Here is a 27120-nt window from a genome sequence, read left to right as displayed (position 1 = left end):
TATAGGTGAAAACAATATCCGACAGTCTAATTCCCGCTAAAACAAAATCGAAACTCCGAATCTTCATGCCTTTAAAAAGGAAACAGTTGTAAATAGGTGAGTAGCGTTAAGTAAAAAAATTATTCTGGGACAATACACTATTCTTGATAATAAATGTTTTTAATCAAATGGCGGATTTTGGACAAATGTCGCAGGTGAAGTAGGATAAAGTTGGTGGATTTTGGCGGATTTCTGACAAAATTGGCGGGATCTTAGCAAAGGCACCTGGCAACACTGCAGTCGATGTTTCGCACACTAAGTTGACTCAATTACGATCTATATTTCCATTGATTCATTCTTTGTTTATGAGTGCTTTTCGTTGTAATCCGTATCTTAATGGTCAAAGATAAAAGATGTATTATTGATATTCTCTTTCCGATAATGCAAACCAACACCCAACTCACAAAGAATTTTAAGGCACTCTAACAAGCTCGCCAGGGCGGATGGTAAATACTAGAAGTTTGTCTTACTCGTTTATTTAGAGACTGGAGTAGAGATATCTAGACTAAATCTAAATCTAGCGAGATTGAGTAATGTGAAATGTCATATATTTGCCTAGAGCTTGACTCTTGAAATTATAAACCACCATTAAGCGTTCCTTACAGACGACTGTGGCGTGTCCCCTTATATTCAATTTTATTTTCGCTGTGATTATCCCCAGACAGGTGTCTGGGGATAATAAAAATTTGTTATCCCCAGACAACTGTCTGGGGATAACGAATTTTCATTATCCCCAGACGCATATTTGAAACTCCGCTCTTTTAAACAATTATCCACATTCCAGAATATGGAATGTTTCCATATGCACATAGAAATAAGGAAAGTTAATAAAATATCTATAAAAACATAAAATTAACCAACATTAAAATCAGTTGTTACTACATATACACAATATGCGTCGACTTCGAAGTGGGTGTCATGGCCGAATGGTTTAGTCGTCTGCCCTGGAAGTTTGACCATAATCGACGTTGTGGGTTCGAACCCTGGTAACGTCACTTTTTTTTTTTTTTTTTTTTTAATTCCGTCTTCTTTTTACAGAACGTTGAAAGGGATAAATGTCCCATCCATCCTCCCCCCACCTCTTTTTTTATTATTAAACTCTCTCTCTCTCTCTCTCTCTCTCTCTCTCTCTCTCTCTCTCTCTCTCTCTCTCTTGTTTTTTTCTAGTTTCTAGCAAATATATTCGTCCCCACTCCGATCTCAATTATAGTGTCTAAAAAGAATAAATAATTAAAAAGCAAACAAACAGAAATATTCAGAGAGCGACCAAATGGTCAGATAGAGGAGAGAAAAAAAACAATAATTGTTTTAAAAATAAAATCAATAATTGTTTTTAAAATAAAAACAATTTAAGAAATTCATGCTCAGAAACGGAACATTTACATAAAGGTTTAGCAAACAAAAAGCTCTAAGGTTTAGGTCAAAATATAAAAAAAAAAAGAAAAAGAGAGATTTCCCTCGGAGCAGGGAATAGTGTTAACAATAATAATAATAATAATAATAATAATAATAACAATTATAATAATAATAATAATAATAATAATAATAGTAATAGTATGATAATAAGAGTATTAATAATAAAAATAATACTATTATTGATAATAATATAATAATGATTATGATGGTAATAGTAATAATAATAACAAATATTACAATTATTATTATTATTATTATTATTATTATTATTATTATTTATTATCATTGACCAAAACAAAAAAAAAAAACAATAATAGATATAGAGCAAATTAAATAATGAAATAATATTATCGGAGAAATAAAAAATTCAACTGATTAAACAAAAACTCTTGCTCGGAACTCGGAACAAAAGTGAAAACAATGAAAATCAATTGGGAAGAAAGAAAGAAAAGTAAAAAAAAAAATGAGTGGGGGGGGGGGGGGGGGGGGGGGGGCGGTCGCGACTGGGTCGAATCTGTGCAGCTAAAAGGAGTAAAATGAAAGGTGGCCTTACCCACTGAGCTGCCTATCCACACCGCTATCGGAATATTTTAAATTCATATATGAGCTAAACATATTTCCACATTTTTGCTTCCTTGTTTTGGTACGGTAGTTATTTTCATCTCTGATTTGAATAAAAATATGTTGTTGGATCTAGTTTTGTGGACGTGTGATACTAAATTGTATTGTCTTGTGCAAAGCAGACAGGAAAATAACAGGTGTGGGTTTTGGGCTTTGGGGCGAACAACACCATGGCCTAGGAATTCGTCCGCGACATAAAAATTATTCCCGGTCGTCCCCAAAATTGTGGCCAGAATGAGAAAATTATAGAAACAAGAGATGATCAATAAAGTTAACAGGTAGGTTGGTAATGAAAATTTAAATGGTTGGTGGACTATGAACAGATTTGATGATTAACAACTTTCTTCCTGGTTGAAAATAAAAAGTTGAATTGCCAGTTTGACGTTTTCAGATCAAAGTAACAAAAGAAATTTCATTGATCCATTTGCTTTAAAATATTTTTTTTTTAAAAGAGCTGGATTTGACATTTGATCACTATTTACTTTCATCTTGTGTTAAATATCACTTGATATATTAACTGTTTTGGGACACAACCACTAGTATTTTTTCCAGAATATTTAGGTTTTTTTCACGCCTAGTTTGGCATTTTGCATAAAATCTTTCTGCCCACTTGCTACATGCGTCTGGGGATAGTATCCTCAGACAGGTGTCTGGGGATAACAAAAATTGGTTATCCCCAGACACCTGTCTGGGGATAACGAATTTTTATTATCCCCAGACAGGCGTCTGGGAATAAAGACAGCCTTTTATTTTAGTGGGCACCTCTACTCTGACTCTATTCCCAGTGTAGTTAGTCAAGTACTGCAGCAGCTTCTACATTATCTAATACTCTAATACTAATGGTGCTCAAACTCACTACTATTATTATTATGTTATGACGATTGACCCAATCAGCAAATTCCTTACCGCAAACCGTCGCAAACCTGCCCAGAACACACCGTTCAAGTTCAACTAGTTGCTCTGCTGTTTTGGGTTCTTCTAGTTCTAGTTCTATCCCACATCAGGTAGGCGTAGGGTGGACAGGTGGAAAGTCCCCACTGATGAAGCGATTTTGCAGTTAGGCAGGCTCTCGACCGAAGCCGATTCGTACCACCCAGTGTCTCTTCTTACTGGTGGAGAAGCCTGGCAACTTCTCACCTAGTTTCGTGGAGTGCCATTATTGGGCCCCTTTCTCTAGGCATTGTTGCCAGCATTCCTGACACTATGTGTAGTACTGCGAATAGTGATTTCCTCTATTCGCAGTAGTACTGCGAATAGTAGACAGCGTTTGTATTCATTATTTGAAGTAATACTGCAAATAGTAGATATCATTCACTTCAGTTGCAGTAGTAGCCTACGAGCCTAGAGCTTTATTGTATAGAGGATTGGGCACAAAATATAAATAAACTATACATTATATTTTTTTTTTTTAAATAGTTTTTTTTTTGGTTTGTAATCACTATTTGCAGTAGTAGAAGCGCTCTCCCATCTCTGAAAATTAGTCTTTGTCCCCTCACTGAACACAACACTGTATTTTCTGTTCAAAATGGCATGTAGTCGAATGGCTTGAAGTTGAATGAGTGTTACTTTCGGCCAAAGCATTCGATCAATTCATAACAATGGACAACCATATACCCATCAGTGGTGAATTGGCATCTCAGGAACCACTGGACTCTGTTCAGCCACTCAAAAGACAATGCCTAGGTAATGAAGATGAGGATGTGTCATTGGAATGTGACACACGACCCCTGACAAACACTAAAAACTTGACAAACTACGTCACTCCATCCAAGAGGAACGCTTGACAGATGATCTACATTGGCAAGATTGGAGACAAAAGTTTATAAACAGCTTACGATTACTGTTCTAACAAGCAATAATGTCACATTTTGTTGTCGATTACACATGAAAAAGAAAAGATTAAAAAAAAAAAGAAATAAAAGAAGTCAATTTTTAAAAAAAGCAACCCAAATAAATAAATAAAAAATAAACATTCTAATACTAATAAGGTCATGCCGACAACACGAAAGTCCCAAGCCCGTAGAAAACTCAGAAGTGAAGGTCCTACAAAAATGGCAGATGAAGGCTAGTGCTTAGATGCTATTTTTAGCTTCTCCACTTAATCGCACACTCCGCTTAATTGACACACTAACCTGAACTCCCAAGGATGTGCAATTAAGCGGAGTCGACTGTAATAATAATAATAATAATAATAATGATAGTAATAATAATAATAATAATAATAATAATAATAATAATAATAATAAAAATGTTAATAATAATAATAATAAATTTTTAATAATCATTTTTATTATTATTATTATTATTACAGTAGAATTACTTTAAACCGAAATTTTGGGGACCTCCTAAACCATTTCGGTTTAAAGACATTTTGGTTTAAAGCAAGTTCCTGTTTTGCAATGTTTTTCAAGGGTAGTAACTATTTAAGGAATTTGCTCATTTAATCGTATCATGGGTTTCCCGTTAAATGGAGTTGTTGAATAAATGCAGTCTTCGTTACCATTACAAATTTTTTTTTTCTTTATTTTTAAAACACAAAAAAAAAAAAAGAAAAAAAAGAGGGTTTTTGGGGTTTTCGTTTTCAATTCAAAACTGTTGAAAGAGTTGAGTTTGGGATGCCGTGTATTCTACATATCTCCGTCTTGATCAACTTTTTTTTCATCGACTTACATATTATTTTTATTTTAAACTGAAACGTATAAGCACAGTGCTTTCTTTTAGACATCTTTTAGTAAATTGCAAAGCTAAAATAAGATCGAAAGTTATTGTGCGATAATTGATAATGATGATGCGCAGCTACTCAGAGGTGAAGTGAAATGGAAATGAAAAGGCGTGTCAATGCTAAGCTGTCTACTACACATCTCTCTTTTGTTGAAAAGCCATTAGGTTCAAAGGCCTAATTACATAGAACCCCCCCCCCCCTCACACACACACACATTTAAACAAAGTGGAAATGAAATGGCATGTCAATGGTAAGCTGTCTACCACCCTCCTCCTTATTGTCGTGTTGAAAAGTTCCAAAGCATCAACACACGAGCGAGAACATCTCGCTTTCGTGATTCTACACCCCAACTCCCCTCTTTCCTCATTTTTCGCCTGCCAGTCACCCGCTGTCTTCCTTTTCCAGTCTGTGCGATTGTGGTGTTGACCAAGCCCAAGTGCAGTGATTGAAGTGTTTGCCTACCCCCCACCCCACCCATCACCCTCATCTTAAATTCACGCTCTTTGTTTAATATCGCCGGGCGTTATTACGTGTGGCCACCTTCCCGACTTTTTGAAGAAAAATAGAGAGAGAGAAAAAAGGAAGGTGCTCTCAAGTTGTTTCGGTTTAAAGAAAGTCCTGCTTAGAAGTATTTCGGTTCATCGTAAGAATTAGTACAAAGATTATGAAGAAACTAGTACAATTTATTAAATTCTTTGCGGTTTAATGTATTTTTCGGTTTAGCTTCTTTCGGTTTAAAGTAATTTTACTGTATTATTATTATTATTATTATTATTATTATTATTATTATTATTATTATTATTATTATTATTATTATTATTATTATTATAGTAATATATGTTTTAAAAAAATCCAGAACAGAACAAATAAATCTGGAGAAGAATATATAGACATCTAACGAATTAAAATTATCCGAAAAATAAAAAATTCAACTACAGTAAAATTACTTTAAACCGAAAGAAGCTAAACCGAAAAATACCTTAAACCGCAAAGAATTTAATAAATTGTACGAGTTTCTTCATTATCTTTGTATTAATTCTTACGATGAACCGAAATACTTCTAAGCAGGACTTTCTTTAAACCGAAACAACCTGAGAGCACCTTCCCTTTTTCTCTCTCTATTTGTCTTCAAAAATTCGGGAAGGTGGCCACACGTAATAATGCCCGGCGATATTAAACAGAGCGTAAGTATAAGATGAGGGTGATGGGTGGGGTGGGGGGTAGGCAAACACTTCAATCACTGCACTTGGGCTTGGCCAACACCCAGGGCATTCACACCACAATCGCACAGACAAAGGAAGACAGCGGTTGACTGGCAGGCGAAAAATGAGGAAAGAGGGGGAGTTGGGGTGTAGAATCACGCAAGCGAGATGTTCTCGCTCGTGTGTTGATGCTTTGGAACTGACTGGATTTTCAACACGACGATAAGGAGGGGGGGGGGGGGGGTGGTAGACAACTTACCATTGACATGCCATTTTATTTCCACTTTGTTTAAATGGGTGTGAGGGGGGGGGGGGTTCTATGTAATTAGGCCTTTGAACCTAATGGCTTTTCAACAAAAGAGAGATGTGTACTAGACAGCTTAGCATTGACACGCCTTTTCATTTCCATTTCACTTCACCTCTGAGTAGCTGCACATCATTCATTATCAATTATCGCACAAGAACTTTCGATCTTATTTAAGCTTTGCATTTTACTAAAAGATGTCTAAAAGAAAGCACTGTGCTTACACGTTTGAGTTTAAAATCAAAATACTATGTGAAGTCTATGAAAAAAAAAAAGTTGATCAAGACGGAGATATGTAAAATACACGACATCCCGAACTCAACTCTTTCAACAATTTTGAATTGAAAACGAAAACCCCCAAAAATATTTTTAAAACACACACACACACACAAAAAAAAAAAAAAAAAAAAAATTAATGGTTACGAAGACAGCATTTATTCAACAACTCCATTTAACGGGAAACCCATGATACGATTAAATGAACAAATTCCTTAAATAGTTACTACCCTTGAAAAACATTGCAAAACGGGAACTTGCTTTAAACCAAAATGTCTTTAAACCGAAATGGTTTAGAAGGTCCCCAAAATTTCGGTTTAAAGTAATTCTATTAAAAAGCTGCTCAGAACAAAAGTGAAAATAAAGAACATCATTTGGGAAGTAAAAAAAAGAAGAGGGAATGATCGGATTTGAACCTGTGCAACTAAGGGGAGCAAAATGAAAGGTGGTCTAAACCACTGAGCTGTCTATCCACACCGATTTCGGTGTATCTTATAATTCATTTATGAGCTAGATAATTTTCCACCATCTTTGCTTCCTTGTTTTGATAGTTATTTTCATCTCTGTTTGAATAATATGTTATTGGATCTAGTTTTGTGGAAATGTGATAATAAATTGGATTGTTTTGTGTGAAGAAGACAGGGCCTCGGGATTCGTCCGTGAAATAAACAAATTCCCGGCCATCATCATTATCCCCAAACTTGTGGCCAGAATGAACAAATTATAGAAACAGAAGAAGATCAATAAATTTAACAGGTAGATAGGTAGTGAAAATTTTAATGGTTGGTGGACAATGAACAGATTTGATGATTAACAAATTTCTTGCTGGTTGAAAAAAAAAGGTGAATTGCCAGTTTGACGTTTTCAGTTCAAAGTGCCAAAAACTTACATTTCATTTGCTTTTTAAAAAAAAGCTGGATTTGACATTTGAGCTCTATTTACTTTCATCTTGTGTTAAATATCACTTGATATATTAACTGATTTGGGACACAGATAACCACTGGCATCTGGGTGGGGTTCCTGACCTCCCATAGTGGGCAGGGGGATACATACTTTGTCTTCTATCCCCTTGTATCTGTTTTCCAACATGTTTTCTGTCTTTGTCTTGGAATGAGATTACTCCTAGCTGGGAGGGAAACAATCAAATGCATAGTTACTGTTTTGGGAGATGATATTTTATTGTTATTTTTCCTTGTAAATCATCTCTCTGTTATGTATTTGTTATTTTGAATGTATAACGTAAGCATTTGAGTGTATTCCTCTTTGTTGGAATTTGTGCTTGTGTCCGGATGAGACTTATAGGTGATCTCAAACTAAGTACATTGGTGGTATGCTCTTGGAATCTACATCTGATCCCTGTTTGGTCCCAGATCCCCTATGTCTTACTTTTTGTTGGGTGCTTTAATTGTAATTCTAGAACTTTTTACTGTCCCATTTTCTTCCTTTTTACTGGCGCTGATGTAACCTAAATGTGTTGCAAGCGCCACAAACAATTAAAAACACAAACCACTGGCATTTTCAGAATATTTGGTATTTTCCATGCCCAGTTTGGCATTTTGCATAAAATCTTTCTGCCAACTTGAATTATGTGTCTGCCATTTACGAAAAGGTCAGGTTTTTGGTTATTGCCAGGCAGGGTCTGCCAATAATCAATTTTCTTATTCTCAGACATGTCTAAAGACAGCCTAAACTTATATTCACGATGTTGATGGGTGGTGTAGGGTGTTGATCACAGTCAGTAACCATATTGGTGTAAGTGATCGAAAAACTGAGGTCAAGCCACCTTGTCTTTTTAAGTAAGGCACTTACATACATTACATTACTTGACTCAGGTCGTAAATGAGTACTTGGCTATTGGTGTGGAATATTTTGCGAGGGCTAAGAGTATTTTCTTTACTTTACAATACTTATCACAGGTAAGATAGAACTGTATTATATCGTCCTCCAACATACCCGGCACAGAGCTACATAGAGAGCTTTGTACATGAAAATACTTTCTTTATCCATTGATTGTCTTTCAACTTTTTTTCCTTCCTTGATGCTTTAATTTAGAGTCTGTCTAGTCACATGACTCACTTCCTGATCTAGAGGACGCTTAGTTCTGCTCATTTGTTTATCCGCCACTGTAACTTCAAATGCAATAAAACACACAAACTAACTCTTAAAAACTTTTCCATATACTCATTTAACTTCCGTTCAACACCACTTTCAGGCATCTCACTTTTGCATATTACTACATTACTGGTTCTTATTTATTTTACCTGCATAAATGGGTAGTCGGATCTGGTGAGGTTAAGTAATTGGTAATTGATGATATGGAAAGGAACTGGTCATCCCACCTTATTACCTTATTATGATGTTAACTCAAGACATTTCCCTGGTTACAGTACAGGGCAATTTTGTGAAATCAGACATGAAACTCACATGTGATGGCCTAATGTGAAAGGAATGTTCAATTCAACCCTATTTCCTCATCGACAGGTATATTTGTGTTTTCAGTGGTTTCCATTCTCATTTAACTATTTTGGATTTTTTAAAATGGGATCTTACCCATTTGTTGACAGAAATTGCAATTAATGTCAGGTTAATTCTAATTGGTATCTGGTTTAAAAAATTATTTTTAAGTATTTATCAGAATCAGATTTTAAATTTCAGATGGCTGTGAGCAACAATATGGGTGGACCAAGGAAAGGCTCAAGATATCATCGTATGGATGATATTCCCAAAGACTCTTTTACTCCACGGGCATATCAGGTTAGTCATTCTTACTTATTCTATATCCTTTCCTCTATGTTTAAAAAAAAAGGAAATTAAAATTAGCCCCTTGTTCATCTTGTCCCATATATAGGTGATATTTTTGTTGGTAAGTCAAATCTATGAAAAAGTATGAGCAATGATGATACAATTCAGATCAAAATTTTTGATTTTACAAGAAAATGACTCCTTGGTGTCTCTTAGCCTCTCTGATATGGGTAATATTTAGGCAAGCAAAGGTCAGCTTTTAAGTAATACAAAGTTTGCAAGATCAAGTCAGAGATTCTCATGAAGTGATTGTGATGGAAGGAAACGTAAAGCCAACAAGACAATGAACTCAGCAGAAAAAATGAACTGAAACTGCTATCAGAAATAATGGATTAGATGGAAAAATACTTTTTCACTAAGCTTTACTTTGAATGAATTATGCCTTTGTTTGTAAGTTTCATCTGCAGTTTAGACGTTGCACTATAACATTCTTATTGGTAGGGAAATAAGAAAAAAGAGTGGGGAAAAGATTCCTCATTACATACTTACAGTGGAATGAAAGGCAAACAATTGAGCATAAGCTCAGAATTGTAATTCATGCTTCTATCATCTTAAAACTCAATATTGAAATCACCCACCTTTGTTAAAGAGTGGTGACAGCAATCCACAGCACGTAGGTTACAGATCAACAAAAGACAAGTATAAGAGGTTAAGGATGGGTTAAGTGGATTTCTGGTCTATGGACAGGAAGTGCATATAAATATAACACTTTGTCCCACATTATTGTCTCTGCTCTTTCGTATAACCCCTTCTGTCCTGAAAAGAGCATGCAGGATAAAAGAAAGCTTCAAGATAAGCAGTTGATATTATGAGAAAGTCATTGGATTTTTTTTCATAAGTTGCTCATCTTTTTAAAGCTTTTCGCCAGTCATGAATAATGCTTAGCCTGTTTACTGTAGGGATTACACTAGACTTTGATTACTCTAATTTCTTCTATCTTTTCATATTCAAAATTTTAGTAGTAATATAGAAAACTGATCTGTTTTGTCTTTACTTTTTAAACATTGTATAATTACTTATTTTTTATTTCAAGTTTATTTATTTTTTAATATAAAGTTTATTTTATAGTGTTCTCTACGCTTCCTTTTCAGATTGAACTTCTTGAAAGTGCCATGAAACAGAACACAATTTTGTGCCTTAGCTGTGCACAGAGTAAAGTCTTTCTTTCATTAACTGTGGCAAAACAAATCTCAACTGCAACAAGATTTCCGCTAGAGAATGGAGGAAAAAGAACCTTTTATCTTACAGATACAGGTTACATTCATATTTCATTATTTATCATTTAGAGTGGTCTTTTATTCCCTGTGATAGGCTGTATTTTGTATGAACATTTGTAACATTTGTGGTAAGCTGGAATCTTGCTGGAACATTTTATCTAGGCCGTTTTAAAGTTTGGATTTGATTCTTCCATGAAAATATTCATTCTTTTTTGAGTGAATGTTCTTGTTTCAGTGGCTTGATCTTGTGTTAATTCATAATCACAGTGATCCGTGCTCTGAGGTTAAGACATTGGTTTTAATGTAGCATTTGGTGCATGGGTTCAAATATCAGCCTTTACAAATCTTGTTGGGTCTGTGATTATTTTGAGTATTTATCCTAGTGTTCTCCAGTACTATATCTATTCACTCCTTACTGTAGTTAATGTTTCACATGCAGATATTTTTATATACACATTATTATACCACATTACTTGTGAGAAAAATTGTCTTAGACCCAGGTTTTCTCTATTCCTTGTTTTGCTTCCCTCCTTGACGTTGTTTTTCAGAAAGACGGGAGGATTATAATTCTTGAAATCAGGATAAACTCCTATGGGCTTTATGCTCTAAAAAAATCCAAACCTTTTACAAAATTGTTTGTCTCTCATTATTTATTTATTTATTCTTACCTCGTTTTATTTTACACATTCTCCAACAGCATTGTTTCATCCAGAATTCCTGGAATCATCAGGGAGATCGTTTAGAGGACCTGAGAATAAATAAATAAAATATTCCCCTTATCTCGATTTTCAATTCTGTTAAAATTTGAATTATGAAAAGCATTGATGACAAAACTTTTTTAGATAATACCATTCATACATAAGGATACTAATGTTTAATTTCACACAAAATTTCAGAAATTCATGAACTGTGATAATCTTTTCTATAATTCTCTTACTCCCTCTGGTTTTTCTAATTGGAAGAAAGATTAAATAAGAAGAGAGAAAGAAAGAGAGGGGGGGGGGGGGGGGGTAAGAATTTGTCTTCGTGTAATAAAAAAATTTCAATATAAGGTGTAATATGTACAATTAATGGTCATAGCACATAAATAATATTTTTATCTTTTTTCAGATGAGGATATGGAAGCAATATATCAAACATTGCCCCATCATACTGATTTGACAATTGGAAAATTTAATTCAACCCAAGAGAGGAATCAATTTGTTGTCCATGAAAATCAATGCCAGATCCCATCATGGAAAGAATTTATGGAATGCTGTAATATAATAATGTGTAAAGGGTCTTGTTTCTTATCATTTTTATCAGAGGGTATCATTCGACTTGAATCTGTAAATCTTCTTATATTTGATGATTGCCACCTGTGTGTAGACAATACTGACCATCCATATGCAAACATTGTGTCACACATAGTTCAGAATTGTGAGGAACAGTGTAATATGCCTCATATATTAGGAGTGACTGCTGCAATAGCAGGCACAGATTGTTCTGATCCGACACAACTACAAAACACTATTCAGTCAATGGAAAAATCTCTTTCTTCAAGTGCCGAGACATCAATGCTTATCCTGTCAGAGCGATTTGGAAGCCGCCCAAAGCAATCTATCATTATGTGCCATGCGTTAACAGAGAAACAGTCATTGCTGTATGATGTTCTAGAGGAGATTCTATTGGATAGTCTAGATTTCTTGCAAGCCTGTAATATAGAGATTGACGACAATGTTGACAATCGTAATCCTTTAGAAACACCTTTGACAGTGATCACAGAATGCCTTAACATCCTTTCTGTCCTTGGATCATGGTGTGTTTCATCTGTTGCAGATGTCTTTATTATGCAAATTGACAAAATTATAAAATGTGAGAAGAATGATGTCCACAAAAAATTTTTACGTAGTGTCAATACATCTCTTAGAATGCTGGTCAAAACATTTGAAAACAATTTCACGCCAGACTATGATGTTGATCAGCTTTTAGAATACACCACTTCAAAAGTAAAAGAGTTGGTGAATGTTTTAAGAAACTACAAACCTGAAATTGATTTCATGATTATTAATAATAATGATTCTTTTGACAATGATGGGGATTTTTCTGACATGTCTGATGATGAGGAAGAATTCATGATGTCTGGGTCTGATCCAGAAGATGAAAATGGAGGTTCCGGTAAATTTTGTAGCAGACCTGTGCATATTGCAATCAAGAGAACTCCCGACGGTGGTGTAGAGAGAATAACCAACTATTCTGAGGAAGATGATAAGAATTTGTGTGGAATTGTATTCGTGGAGAACCATTATATTGCATTTGGTCTGAACAAAATTATTGAAGAAATATGCTCATGGGACGAAAATTTATGTTTTGTAAAAAATTGCCACATCATAGGCCATAATCTGAAAGGGAGCAATGTAAAGAGCAAGAAAAATAAGTCTTACAAGAAACAAGAGGAAACCCTGAAGAAGTTCCGAATGCAAGAGAAGAACTTGGTAATTACTACACATGAACTAGAAGAAGGGATTGATTTGCCAAAATGTAATCTTGTTGTACGGTTCGACCCACCTAAAGACTACAGGTCTTACACATTGTCAAAGGTTTGTTTACAGTGTTATTAATTCTAATATTGATATCAAGACAAGATGACTTTAAATTATTTTTTATTTTATTATAGCACATGCTGATTAAATTTATAACACCTGGATTATCTTCATGGTCCTATAGATAATCATTATATGATGTATGGTGACTGAGGCCATAAGATAATACACATTTTTATTTTTTACTTTTCCCTGATTTTATCATGATGATACTTGAAAGTGTTTAAGGTTTTGGCAATGTAACTTTTTACCTTAAAACTATATTTCCAAACATCTGATCTTGTTCTTTGGTGAAATTAATTGATACTGTATCAACTTCAACTAGTTCCGTTCCTTGAGTATTGCTTCTCGAATAGATCAATGTATGGTTAATCCCATTGATGCCTACTGTTTTCTGCAAGTTGTTGAATACTGCATATTTCATATTAGCCTTGTTTAGCCTATAAAGTTGTTTTTAAAACAATATTATTATTTATTAAACTGACCGCTTACTTTGAATATGATTTAGACTTTATTTGGGGGCAAGAATTACCCCCCGCTTTATGGCTAGAAGATTAGACTGAGACAATAACTATCACTGTTAAAGTACTAAAATTGTTAAATTTTCTTGAAGCAATTCATTTTGTTTTTAACATTTTACCATGCTAAAGGGGTTGTTATGGGTTTTTTTATAAAGAGGGGTTCAAGACAACCGCTTTGTCATAAGTCAGAAGACAAATGCAGCCTGAACATAATATAGAATGAAGGGCCCACTGATAGAAGTCTCCGGGCTCACATCATAAGATTATGATAAGCCAAGATGGAGAGAAGAAAAGAAAAAGATATAGAATGACAAAGTGCGTCGGCTAGACAGGACAACTTCCATATGAGTGCACATAGGAGAAGTTGATAGGATGAACATGGTATTAAGTTAAGCAAAAGGAATAACCAAACGTTTAAAACAATTAAACTTATATTACGAACTATACTTACACTACCCAGACAACATACTTACAAACACTTAAACATATATAGACAACATTGAACACCGGTCACTCCATTTTCACACACACATCCTCTCCTCAGACGACACAAACAGGGACTGAACTAACAAATCACTCAACTAAGGTCTGTGGGTTTAGGCAAGTGACTATAGTTGAGGACAACTCTAGATTACCTTATGGGATGAGATAATATGATAATTATCTCTCTTAGACCATAACAGGGGTCCAGATAGCTCAATTGGTAAAGCGCTTGAACTTACAACCAGAATAACTGGTTTTGTCCCAGAATAAGTAGGGTTGTTTTTGTTTTTGTTTTATTTTTCTTAAATAAAAAATATTTTGTTATGCAGTCATCTAAACAAAACAATATTATGCTCAATTTTTAAAAAAACTTCATTGGTTTGTTGAATTGACTTTTTAAATAAGATTTCCCTAAAATACAATCCGCTTCCTTCAATACAATCCACTTCCTTCTTTTTCCTCTGAACATCAGGGCAGAGCACGAGCAAGGGAGTCTTCATTTGTAATTCTCCTGGATGAAGGCAACAGCTCATTTTTCCTGTCAAATCTCCAAATTTTTAAAGGAATAGAGCAAGTAAGGTTTGCTTTGATTTGAATATGATAAATCCCATTGTTTCTTGTTGTATTTTCCAAACTGTAGGAAGCATCTTAAAAGTTTTTCACAAAAATGGCATGATTGCTGTGAGACCAGATATGATTGTGATCTTTGACATATATGTGATTTTCTTAGTTCTTTAACTTTAAACTTAATAATAATAATAATAATAATGATGATAATGTGATTATGATGATGTTTGAAATGATAATAATGATGATTAATTATTATTATGATAATAATAATAATAACAATCTAGTTTATTTCTAGAGTGACTCTTCCCGAAATAATCAGCTATTGGCACAATTTCTTTTATCTAAAAAAACAGTTTTATTTTTCATTTTTATGCAGGTTTTACTTGGAAATCGCAAAATTGAAACAATTGATACTCCAGAATTGAACATTGAAGAAAAAAATCTGATGTGTTCTCTTCCGCCTTATTCATCTTGTTATGCAGAAATTGGAATGGAAGGTGCTATTACTTTGATTAACAGGTACTATGATTCCAGCAAAACATTATATTTAAATGATTTTCATAACTAAAATTGAAGTGTTACTGGAGCCAAAGTGGTCAAATTTGGATATTTTTCTCCCCAGATTGGGATTTTCTAGCCATTTTTGAGGAAAGTTGACTGAAATATTGCTAAGTTACTTACATTTTGAAAAAAAAAACAACCCCAAAATACAAAGGATGAAAATCATGCCATTTGGGCTGATAAAGATTTTTTTTTTTTTAATTTGGATTTTTTTGGGGAAAATTTATACAGATTTTGCTGTTGCCTCAGGCAGTCTGGTTTCAATTTCTCAATATCGAATTTTGAACGAAAATGAACCAACGTTTTCCAAGTATCTTCTTTGGAATAGATGTTCTGTTTTTTTGTGATTGATTGCTTGTTTTCTTTACTGTTCAGATATTGTGCCAAACTACCAAGTGATGCTTTCACACATTTGACGCCCCAGTGTCGTATTGAAACAGTTCAAGGAGAACCACCTACATATATTGCCCATTTGAGGCTTCCTATCAATTCACCAATTAAGCAAGAATTAAAGGTAATTGTTGTATCTCTTTTTTTTCTTCTTTTTATTGTAATGCATGGATCTCAATTTTCTTTGGATCCGCAGAATTTTGTGATTTCCTAGATTTTCAGGGGTTCATAGTTGATCCATGATTAGGGTTCTCACTGGTACACGGCTGATCCATAATCATATATGGGGCCAGATATCCGGTTAATTCTGGTTTCGTGTCAATGTGAAGTTGAAGATTTCCTCTTTCTATGATGATGATAATTATAATGATACTGCTTCAGGGAAATTCAGGCACCACAATTATTACTAGCGGGTGGTTGGATGGGAGCATCACTCTTGAATCATATACCGATGATGTTCGCATGGGTGTACGATCCGATAGTGATGTCGTTTCTTCTTCTCTTTACTAGCCTATCCTGCTTCTTTGGTTTGTGATTGTATTTTTGACAGGGGATATTTTGTTTTCTGTAAATCTTCTGCCTGTTTGTTCTTGGTTATTTATAATTTAGCTTATGATATCTTTAGGTTATGATTTTGATTTACATTTGTACTATTTTTGTTAGATTTCTTGTTTTTTTGTTTCAGCGGTCTCTCATATAACCTCAATTGTGTTGGAAGAGACCTAAAGCAACAAACAACAAACAAAAAACAATTATTACTACAATTATTTCAGTGGGTTGTATACTCCTGGTTTTCACAATATATAAGTTTTGTGGTTATATACTTCTGGTTTTCACAATATATGTTTTGGTTTTTAAGATTTGCATATAATTTTGCATCTAATCATATTTTACACTATGGATGCTCTGAGATTCTAGATATGTTTTTATGACGTGTATTTTATTGATTAAATTCGACAAATAATTGATTAATTTATTTTTTATACTGACTTATTCAACCAGATAATGAAATACCTTTATTGAAAAAAATAAAGGGGGGTGATTTTGTTTAGAATGATCTTAATTGTTAAGTTGCTGAATCCAGAAAACACCAAAGGAATTTTTTTAAAAACAACTCATGTGACAATAGGCTTGGCTTGGGAATGGCTTTAGTATTATGAAATATTGCGAAATGGGGGATAAACAGACGACATCAAAATTTGATAATTATGCCCTAAATCTAAATTTCAATTGGTTGGTATGATTGTGGTAAATTTTCAGACTTGCCTCATTTATAGTCTGACAGCTACAGTATTCTAAACTTTTAAAAAAAAATTTATTATCTTTTCAATTTTTGTGTTAAATATCAATTCAAGGGGCCTGAAATGATGTCAGTGAAGCTAGCAGAGAAAGCTGTTGCTCTTAAAATGTGTGAACTTCTCCATAAAAAAGGTAACTCAGTGTCAAAAGTTTTGTTATAGAATAACATGTAAATATGAATATTTCTGTAGGCAGCTATCCCTTTAGTCCATTATTGAAACGTCATATTGTCTATATTTTTTTTTAAAGCATAGATTTACGTTTCTTTCATTCTGTATCAGAACATGTGATTTTTTTTACATAAATAAATGGAATCTCTGGTCAGAAGTCAGAAGCAAAATAATTATGAAAGAAAATTCCACTAGCATGTTTATTTTCCATAACAGGAGAACTCGATGATAACTTGGTTCCGGTTGGAAAAGAAATGTTTTTATATGAAGAAGAGGAAGAGTGGGCAGATGAGGAAGATGCTGCTGGGCAAGCCAGACCAGGAACAACGAAGAGAAAACAATACTATGTTAAAAAGGTGAGTTTGTGGCTATTTTCCTTTGTCTTTATGACAAGGTTTCTTTTCTTAATTTTGTTTTTTTTTCAGTATCTTGAAGCCAAATAGAATATGGAGGTAATATATTGTTTGGCTTATAAAATCTAGATTTATTGTATTTGGTTTGTATTTTAATTTGCCATTTCATTCTTTTAAAACATTGCTCATTTGTTTTGTTTTTTAAAAATTTAGGTTTCAGATGCACTTGCTCATAATCAAGTGAGTGAGAAACAACCTTGCTATTTGTATTTGTTAAACATGCGACTGACAGGAAGAATCACAGATGAACAAAATACAAGGGGTCGTTCTATATATGCACCTGAAGACACTCGCCAAACTCTGGGCCTTATACTCTCCAAGAGAATTCCTCAGGTGGGACATTGATTGATTGTTTTTTCTTCATCAAAACTGGAGCTAAGTTTTTTCTTATTTTCTTGATCACATGGCAGGTTTCTCTTTAAAAGAATACTGTTTGCTTTTAAGAATTCGTTATTTGCTTCTAAGCTGAATTGTGGCTGTAATTGGTAAGTTTTGAATAAAAACAATGTTTGTTAGCCCGCAAAGTCAATAGTTGGGGAAAAGGAATACCTTTCCGGTATATTATACCACATTGAGTCGATTTTCAATTTCATAAAATTTTCATAAAAACAAATGCTTTTTCTGTTAAATCTTATATTTTGTGCAGTTGAAATTTGAGAATTCCTTGATCGATTTTCTCATCTTTGTAAGCAAATGACAAGATCTTGAAATATTCAACAGTTTTTGTTAATTGGATTTGTCTATATTTCATCATTAATAATAATAATGCTGAAAACTTATATAGCGCTATAACTCCGAGACACCAGACAAATTCTCTTTTGACTTTTTTTTTTAGTATTGTGCATATTTATTCAACCACTTTTTCTAGTGATCAAATTAATTTGAGTTTGACTAGGTTTTCTGCTACTTATTAATGTCTTGAATGTTATGTATTGTCAATCAGATGCCTTCATTTCCCATCTACACACGCTCTGGAGAAGTTACTGCCTCTATTGATGTACTAAAAACAGATGCCATATTTACAGATGAACAGCTAACCAAGTTGAAAAGTTTCCATCATTTTCTTTTCTCTGGGGTACTCAATCTGGAGAAAGAACCAATGGAATTTGCTATGGAGAAAGCAGAGTCTGGGTGCATGGTGATACCTCTAAATGGTAAGGTGTATGAAATATTATTTGCATGTATTCTTTCTATTTAAAAAATTTGTGGAATCCTCAAAATCCATTATTGTAATGCTTGGTGTGTTGCAAGTGTTCATTTAGAGTTCGATACCATTCTCAATTGACTTATTCCTCTTCACTCCTCGAGAAGACTGGAGCGTCCTTAATTGCCTGCTATCCTGATCTGTTCTGTGCTGCCTCCAAGTGAGGTTTACTGGTCTAAGGTCCTCAACCAATGGGATTATCTGATTAAGGATTGGCAGATAATGTGGTTGTTCTTTCATCTCGAGTTATGACCAATCCATTTCCACTTCCTCATTTGGATAGAACTTTTTTTTTGACCAGCTCTTCACAAAACTGTATTTTATATTTTGTCTAAAACTTGGACTTTTATATGGCACAATATCCACTAAATGTGCTCAAAGTGTTTTCAAGGGGTCCCTGACCAAAAGCAACATGTAACATGTAGAACGAGAATGATGCCTGTTAGGCGATATTTTACAATTTTTTTTTTTGGACAGAGACAATGCTGTTCATGGCCATGTACTCATTTTAAACCTGAGTACTGTGAGAGAATGTGAGTAAAGAGATTTTTCCAAGGACTCAACTATACGCAGATCGAGGCTCAAATCCAGGACCTTCCGATCCAAAAGTGAGTGTCATGCCACAAGACCACATAGCCACATGATTGTCATTTCATTTTATAGAATTCAAAATAATAAAGTGTTTGGAATTTAACGGTTTTGCTTTATCCTCCCTTTCATTTTCTAAGGTGATGTCAATCTAGATATTGACTGGCTGTTCATCGACAAAGTCATTGATTTCATGAAGTTGGAAAAGCGTAGGAATCTTGGAAACGCACCAGATCGGGAGCCATTCACTTTTGCTTTTGAGAAATTTGAGGATGCAGTCGTCATGCCATCATACAGAAATATTGATCAACCCCAACACTTTTATGTGGCTGAAATAAGGAATGATTTGAATCCTTGCAGTCCCTTTCCTTCTCCAGACTTGTACAAAACATTCCAGGTGCTCGGAATTCTTATTGAATATTTTCATTGTGTTCAAAGATCCAATCCTAGTTTATTTTTAAAGTTTGTTTATTTATCAAATTGTACAGGTTTTTAACTTTTATTAATTAAATTGAATTTAACTTTATAAAGTATGTAATAAAGTGAGGGAGTCCGCTTTCAAGTCAAAAATTCTGTGTTTCAATTTAGGGAAATTAAAAAAAAATTTATGTCTAGTAAAAACATCAGAGTGAACAAAGCTGATCATTATCATTTTCTCTGTTTTAGTATGGATTCTGATAACAAATTGGGATTTAAAAGTGTTACTTATGGTCTTTTTCGTTATTGTCCTCATGTTCATCAATACACATTTTGTGTGTCTGATTAGTTAGGGGGGGGGGGGGGGGTGTCAATGACAGAGATATTATATGTTGCCTCCAACACGAGGGGTCAGGGGCCGAGATGCTGCCTCCATTTGGGAGTATTATTGTGATTCCTATTTCATTTTGACAGTGTGTATGTGTGTGTGTGTGTGCTGGCACACTCGTGTGTTTGATAAAGTGTGTGTGTGGGGGGCTGTCAAGGCTAAATCCATCCATTCAATGCTTTGCTCCGAGACTGCCACGGCCTGCGTCTTCTTATTACTATTTGACAGTTTCTAATCAATCTGCAAAACTAATCCAGAACTGCTTAAGTCTTGCAAAAAGACAACAGCTAAGACTTTAGCTAAATCATAGAGAATAGATAATTAGATGCGGAGGAGTGGAGGACATGTGTATATATATATATATATATATATATATATATATATATATATATATATATATATATATATATATATATATATATATATATATATTATATACATATATATATATACATATATATATATACATATATATATATATATATATATATATATATATATAATATATATATATATATATATATATATATATTATATATATATATATATATATATATATATATATATATATATATATATATAGTGAGAACATTTTATAGTTTTCTTTTGATTTTGTGCATAGTGTATATTATATTTTGAGGACATGTTCATAATTTTCTTGTGTATTTTGAAATTTGAGTAGCTGGCTTACTCTTAGGCCTGTTCTTTGGAACCTGGAGGATAATTTGATAACATATTACTTTGGAATTTATTGTTTCTGTTAAAAGTCATCAATTTGCATGGAATGTACATTGTGGAAATTACCACATAGACTTTCTATAACTGTCAAATGTGAGGAAATAGGTAAGAAAATGATAGTTTTAATTGTTCTAATGTGCTAATGTGGTTTTAAATTATACTCATTCATTAACAATTGTCTCGATGAAGTTGTCTGTAGGTCAAAATAGACTTTTATGCGACACTGAAGTGCCACTGAAATCAATGTCAATTGTCCCTTTAAGATATTTTGTCAAGTTGGCAGCTCTGGTGTGTGTGTGTTAGTATAATTGCTCATGCTTGCATTTGTGAGTGTGTGTTTGTGTTTGGTGCTAGTGCGTGTGTGCAAATATGCTTGTGTGTGTCTGTGTTATTTTTACAGGTTACATTGAAGGAGGAGGATTTAGTATTAATAATATTTAAGAATTTTAAAATTTTAATTTCCATTTTTTTCCTCAGGATTATTATACCATGAAGTATGGTCTTTCCATCACGAATACAACACAGCCTTTATTGGATGTTGATCACACTTCTATACGTTTGAATCTCTTGACTCCAAGGTTTGAAGCTTGTAATTTATTTGTGGTTATTTTATGTCAACGTAAAGTGTGATTTATAATTTATGAATTGGCTGATTTCTTTAACCAATATCTTCACTTATAAAAAAAAAAGAATATTTATGTTAAAAAGAGAGAAAAATAACACCCCACAATTACTATGTTGGAAAAATTAATCTCACCATCATGTTGGAGAATTTATTTTTTATTGAATTGTGTCATGTCTCTTAAATTGCAACTATGTGTTTTATTTTAGGCAGGTCATTTTGAAAACTGAGTTAAGTTCCAAAGTTTATTTAATCTTAGGCTTTTGCCAATAATTCATACAATTTGATGACAACATACATGAAAGTGAGAAAAAAAATGGTAAATGGAACCAAAAAATAAAATGATACCATTAATAATCACAAAAATACAATGGTAATGCCACTAATACTTACAATGATAATACTAATATAATATGATAATATAATGATAATAATAATATTAATGATAATAAAAATAACAGAAGCACAACAGCAATAATATCTTGTATTGTTTTTGTAAATGAGGACCACACTTATACCCCATTCGTTGACAATAAAGAAGATTGGAATTATATCATGGTAATTCTGTTTCAGATAATAAAGTTATTGACATTTATTAACACTAGGTAGGTGTAACAAAATGCTTTGGTCTGGGTGATCTTTATCCTCGTTTACTCAGGGAAATTCCAACATAAAATCGCCTTTCTATCTTATTTAACACATTTCTATTGCTAATAGTTCTAGAAGATTGGAATTTTGCGAATGTTGCCATCATTCATCAAGGGCAATAGAAACGAACCTAGAAGTTACAGACATATTAGTTTAACTTATTGTTAGGTAGAATTACAGAATAAATTCTCAAAGACAAAATAATGAATCTTTTAGAATATCACAAACATTTAAATAATTTTCCTTACTGATATAGAGCGAAACACCCTTGTGTACTTCAATTATTCCATGTGAAAGATTGTTTTCTTGTAGATCATTTCAGGGCATTGAAAAGACAGAAAATGTATGAGGTAGTCTAAAAGTATACTTTTGTCAAATGCACCTGCAAATAAATAAGACAAAGGCAAATGGTTCAACTAGGGAACGGATTTAATTCCAATAGCACCCCTCAGTGTACTTAGTTTGAGATCGTTTAGAAATCAAAGACACAAAGGATCCTAACAAGTGAAATACAATCAATTTTTTACAAATCATGATATTCAAAACAGCAACAACCAAAAGAAAAAGTATTACAATTCATTACTGAGAGATAATTTTATAAGGGAAGACAGAAAACATCAATAATAAAAATATACTGTTAAAACTAATACTATACATCTGACTGTTTCCCCGTAGCCAAGGACAAAGCAATTAATCTCATTCTGAGACAGAGCTAAAAGGTCACGTCATATTTTGTCATATTTGTGTGCGTAGCATAGGTTTGAAAATTTTCTTTAGATTTATACCTTAAAATTTTGAAATATAATCTACATTTTTTGTTTACAACTTTTTTAACATCATGAGACATCCATAGAGGTTTATTTATTTTTTTAGATACCCTAAGAGGGATAAAACATGACTCTATCTCTTTTAGTGTATATTTTAAATAGACCCAGGCCATTTGAACATCCATCTCAAAGTAATTGGACCAATCCAATTCAGCCAAGCACCTTCTAGCCTCTTCATAGTTTCCTTTATAATAGTCATAAACTTTCTTTGCATTCAGTTTTAAAAGTTTTCTGGAATGTTTAGAGAGATATGTATAACTTCATGATCACTATTTCCAAGAGGAGGCAAATGCTTAATAGAAACCCACCCAATTACATCATTACAACTATAAAGATCCAGAATACAGAATATAGAATTTGAGAAATCGGATGGCAGGCACATAATATTGATTTACATAATAGTATAACTTTCATTTTCCCATCTTAATAATTGATCAGAAAAACTGGGTCATGTTCAGTTTTAAGTACATTGTTAGGGTAGAACTTTGAGATGTTAGTTTTCAAATGTAGGTTTGTTTTCATTCGTAGGTACATGAACCAGAAAGGAGTAGCATTGCCAACCAGCAGTGCAGAAACCAAGAAAGCTAGAAGAGAGAATTTGCAACAGAAACAAATTTTGATTCCTGAATTGTGTGATGTTCATGTAATTCCTGCATCCCTTTGGAGAAAAGCTGTTTGCTTACCTGCCATTTTGTATCGGCTGAATTGTCTTCTCCTATCTGAGGAGTTACGGAAAAGGATTTCACAAGAGACTGGAATAGGGATTGAAAATCTTCCAGAGGAATTCCAGTTTCCAAAGTTAGATTTTGGGTTTGAGACAAGTCCAGAAAAGATAAAGGATTGTGATTCAAAGAATGGCAGTCTTGAAGAAGCAACAAAAAGACAAGCAGAAGAGAAGATTATAAAAAATGAAGATGACATAAAAAGAATAGCCCAACGCCTTGATGACGATGTGAAAGCCACAACAAACAATGAATCAATTAGAAAAGCTCACAGAGACAAAGTATCTGAATGTTTTAATCATAATCATGATGAATCTTTACCCACAGCAATGTCCAATGGTCTTATAAAGAATAAAAATGGATCTCTGTCTTTGAAATCTACTCCAAATGGTGTTCATGAATCAAAAGAAAATAATTTGCAACACACTTCTGTAAATGGATTTCTCAAATCGGTTTCATCTTATGATTATTGCGATTGTAAGAGTCAGTTCAATGAAGCTAGTACTATTTCAACCTGCTTAGAATCAAATGAAATATGCAATATTGACAATCATATACCACAAGAAGAATCAAAAGGTGCTACCATGAATGGTCAAGGTGTTTTTACCACCTCCACCACCACCACAAGTCATTCCTCTACACCATTGCCATCATCACCATCAAATATATCCTCAAATCTACAATCTTGTGCATCATGTAAGATCTCATCTTATCAATGTAAGGCAGCTGAGGTAACTGTTCCAGATTGTACCAACTCAACACCAACATTAAACCAGATTTATACGCCTCAGTTTACACCATCTTCAACTGCAGCTGCTGAAATTACCTCCACTATTGATAAACCTCTCAATGATAATATCAATACATCTGATAACGCCATTCCTTCAACAAAGAAGAATGAATCTAATGTACAAAATCATGTGATATATTCCTCTAACGGTTGTGAGATTGAAAACGATCAATCAGCACCTATATCTGCCTTAAACAATTCAGTTAATTATAAAAGCGTTCGAAACGATGCAATGTCTGATAATAAATCTGAGTATTACAATGAGAAAAGGAGCTCAAATGCACTTCAAAATAAATATAATATTAGCAAATCCTTAGACCGGTCTTATGCTGAATGTATGAGAAGTTTACTGCATGAGAAAAATGACGTATGCAAAGATAATATAAGCTGTAATGAGCCAAAATGTAACAATACAAACTATGCAAATGAAACTGCATTTAAGGTTTGTGACACTTCACTTTCTGCACCATGCCATCCTTCATCTAGTCCAGCAATTGTGATGAATTCTCTATGTGATGATTTGAATGATATTCATGTTGATCTCATCTTGCCTGCAACCAAGCCTTCTTCTGCATTCCAATCTGATGGATTTGGATGGGATCAAACAACTCAATATAGTACTGAGAAGACGTCTTATAAGGAAGGGAAGAAAAATGAAAAATTTGACAATCCAGATTGTTATGATGAAAATGTAATTAAATTCTCTTTTGACACCGCTGATCCACCTCCAGGTAGTAAGAGGGATTTAATTATTGAACAATGGAATTCAAAACAAGAGAATAAAACATCAAGAGAAGAATATTCAAAATTTTCTCCAGCGCCAGATAAGAAAGAAAACTCACAGAAAGATATTAATTATTCCGAATTCAAAGAAAATTCAAAGAATACTAATTCAGAAAATTCCTTTACAATTGATGTTTGGAAATCTGACCGTGAGGAGGATGATAGTAAAATAAATAACCAAAGGCTGAATAACAAACTTAATCAAAAGCAAGTGGAAGTTTATCACTCGTCTTCAGTCATCAGCTTAGATGAGGATCGAAATCTGAAGACATTCGCTGGTCCAAGTCCATGTTTGATTCTTCAGGCTTTAACCATGTCCAATGCCAATGATTTCTTCAGCCTGGAGAGATTGGAGACCATCGGTGACTCCTTCCTCAAATATGCAATCACTGTATACCTTTATTGTTCATACCCTGGGATACATGAGGGAAAGTTGAGCTATTTGAGGAGTAAACAGGTAAAGTGCATAATGACTAAGTATAAAGTTATGACTTGATTAATGGATAGAAAATTAGTCTTATTACAAGAGTAGGTTTATTTGTGTGGGTTTTTTTTACCCGATCATCTGTATATCCTCTGTCATGATAAATAGTCTATATTTTATCAATGAATTTTCTCCTTTTAAAAATGTTTTGATACATTCAATGTATATTTATTGTATGTTAACTGATCATTATCTTATGTATGATTTTAATCTGAGCTATTGTATTAAAATAATAAAAAGTTAAAATCGTCCTATGGAGCATCTGAAGGCTTTTTTTCCATTTGCTCTGCATGTTTATGAAACACACAATACATAAAGAGATGAAGTGAGTAGAAAAGTGCCAGAAGACAATAGAGAATAAAAAATTTTCGCGGCGGTGGTGGGGTTTGAACCTGCGACCTTATTGGTACGACAACTCCGCCTGGCCGGTGAGAGCATGACTCTACCGTATGAGCTATCCACGAACACAAAAATATTTATTTCAAACTCGGGTCATTCCTAGAGCTCTCTCTCTCACCGACTTCTGGAGACCGCGGGTTCACCACACAACCATCGCGAAGTTACCTGGCCAGCAGTTAAGCTTAATAGCCAATATTCTCAACACAAACATATAACATAGAAACGATTAAGACATTGAGTACGTTCCGGTATATGGGGTGAATTTTTAATTCAGAAAAGTGGGTGGAGCAGGCACTTATGTTGTAACAACAAGAGATGAAGTGAGTAGAAAAGTGCCAGAAGACAATAGAGAATAAAAAATTATCGCGCGGTGGTGGGGTTTGAACCTGCGACCTTATTGGTACGACAACTCCGCCTGGCCGGTGAGAGCGTGACTCTACCAAATTGAGGGGAATTATACAAATTAGGTTGCAGATTTTTTCACAACGTTTCAAAGAATGAGGGAATTATTTTATAATTAAAAACTAGCATTTCAATTGATTTTACAATATTTTTTTACGGAAGATCAATTTTCTAAATTATTTGCAAATTCTGTATCAGCCTTTCATATTGCCATATCATTTGTCATTTCGCCTGTCTTTTGACAGGTGAGCAATTACAATTTGTACAGACTTGGAAGGAGGAAAGGTTTGGCTGAGTACATGGTGTCTACAAAGTTTGAGCCATATGAAAATTGGCTGCCTCCTGGTTATATTATCAATGATGAAAGGAGGAGAGGTCCTGTGCCAAAAGTAGTCCTTGTTCCTCCATTGAAAAGCAGCAACTCTCCACCAAATTATTCCATTGATGATTCATCTGAAACAGGCAAGCATTTTACATATTTAATAATAATGTTTGCTTTTGTACATATTTGATGATAATA

At 33.7% G+C, this 27120-nt stretch overlaps 1 protein-coding gene across 4 annotated transcripts in view; it reads left to right on the top strand.

The window, feature by feature from the left end:
* The first annotated feature begins 256 nt into the window (after positions 1-256).
* The window catches only part of LOC144959835 (endoribonuclease Dicer-like), a 40042-nt gene continuing 13178 nt past the window's right edge, over positions 257-27120 (top strand). Inside the window, exons 1-16 of one of the 4 annotated variants that reach the window (XM_078892646.1) lie at positions 278-485; positions 2199-2354; positions 9236-9334; positions 10474-10636; positions 11710-13178; positions 14658-14759; positions 15132-15274; positions 15692-15830; positions 17062-17137; positions 17392-17531; positions 17742-17921; positions 18532-18742; positions 19521-19777; positions 21401-21501; positions 23549-25772; positions 26846-27062. In XM_078892646.1, coding sequence (XP_078748772.1) covers positions 9236-9334; positions 10474-10636; positions 11710-13178; positions 14658-14759; positions 15132-15274; positions 15692-15830; positions 17062-17137; positions 17392-17531; positions 17742-17921; positions 18532-18742; positions 19521-19777; positions 21401-21501; positions 23549-25772; positions 26846-27062 — 5521 coding nt within the window. In that variant the 5' untranslated portion in view covers positions 278-485; positions 2199-2354. Of the gene's footprint in view, positions 486-2198; positions 2355-9235; positions 9335-10473; positions 10637-11709; positions 13179-14657; positions 14760-15131; positions 15275-15691; positions 15831-17061; positions 17138-17391; positions 17532-17741; positions 17922-18531; positions 18743-19520; positions 19778-21400; positions 21502-23548; positions 25773-26845; positions 27063-27120 lie in introns of all 4 variants that reach the window. The other 3 variants (XM_078892629.1, XM_078892638.1, XM_078892621.1) reach the window with 3 other exon arrangements.

The sequence above is a fragment of the Berghia stephanieae genome, chromosome 1 (genome assembly GCF_034508935.2).
Source record: "Berghia stephanieae isolate SIO BIC M18660-M18661 chromosome 1, UCSD_Bste_1.3, whole genome shotgun sequence".
In the NCBI taxonomy this organism is placed as follows: domain Eukaryota; kingdom Metazoa; phylum Mollusca; class Gastropoda; order Nudibranchia; family Aeolidiidae; genus Berghia; species Berghia stephanieae.
This window is presented reverse-complemented; position numbering and strand designations above follow the sequence as displayed.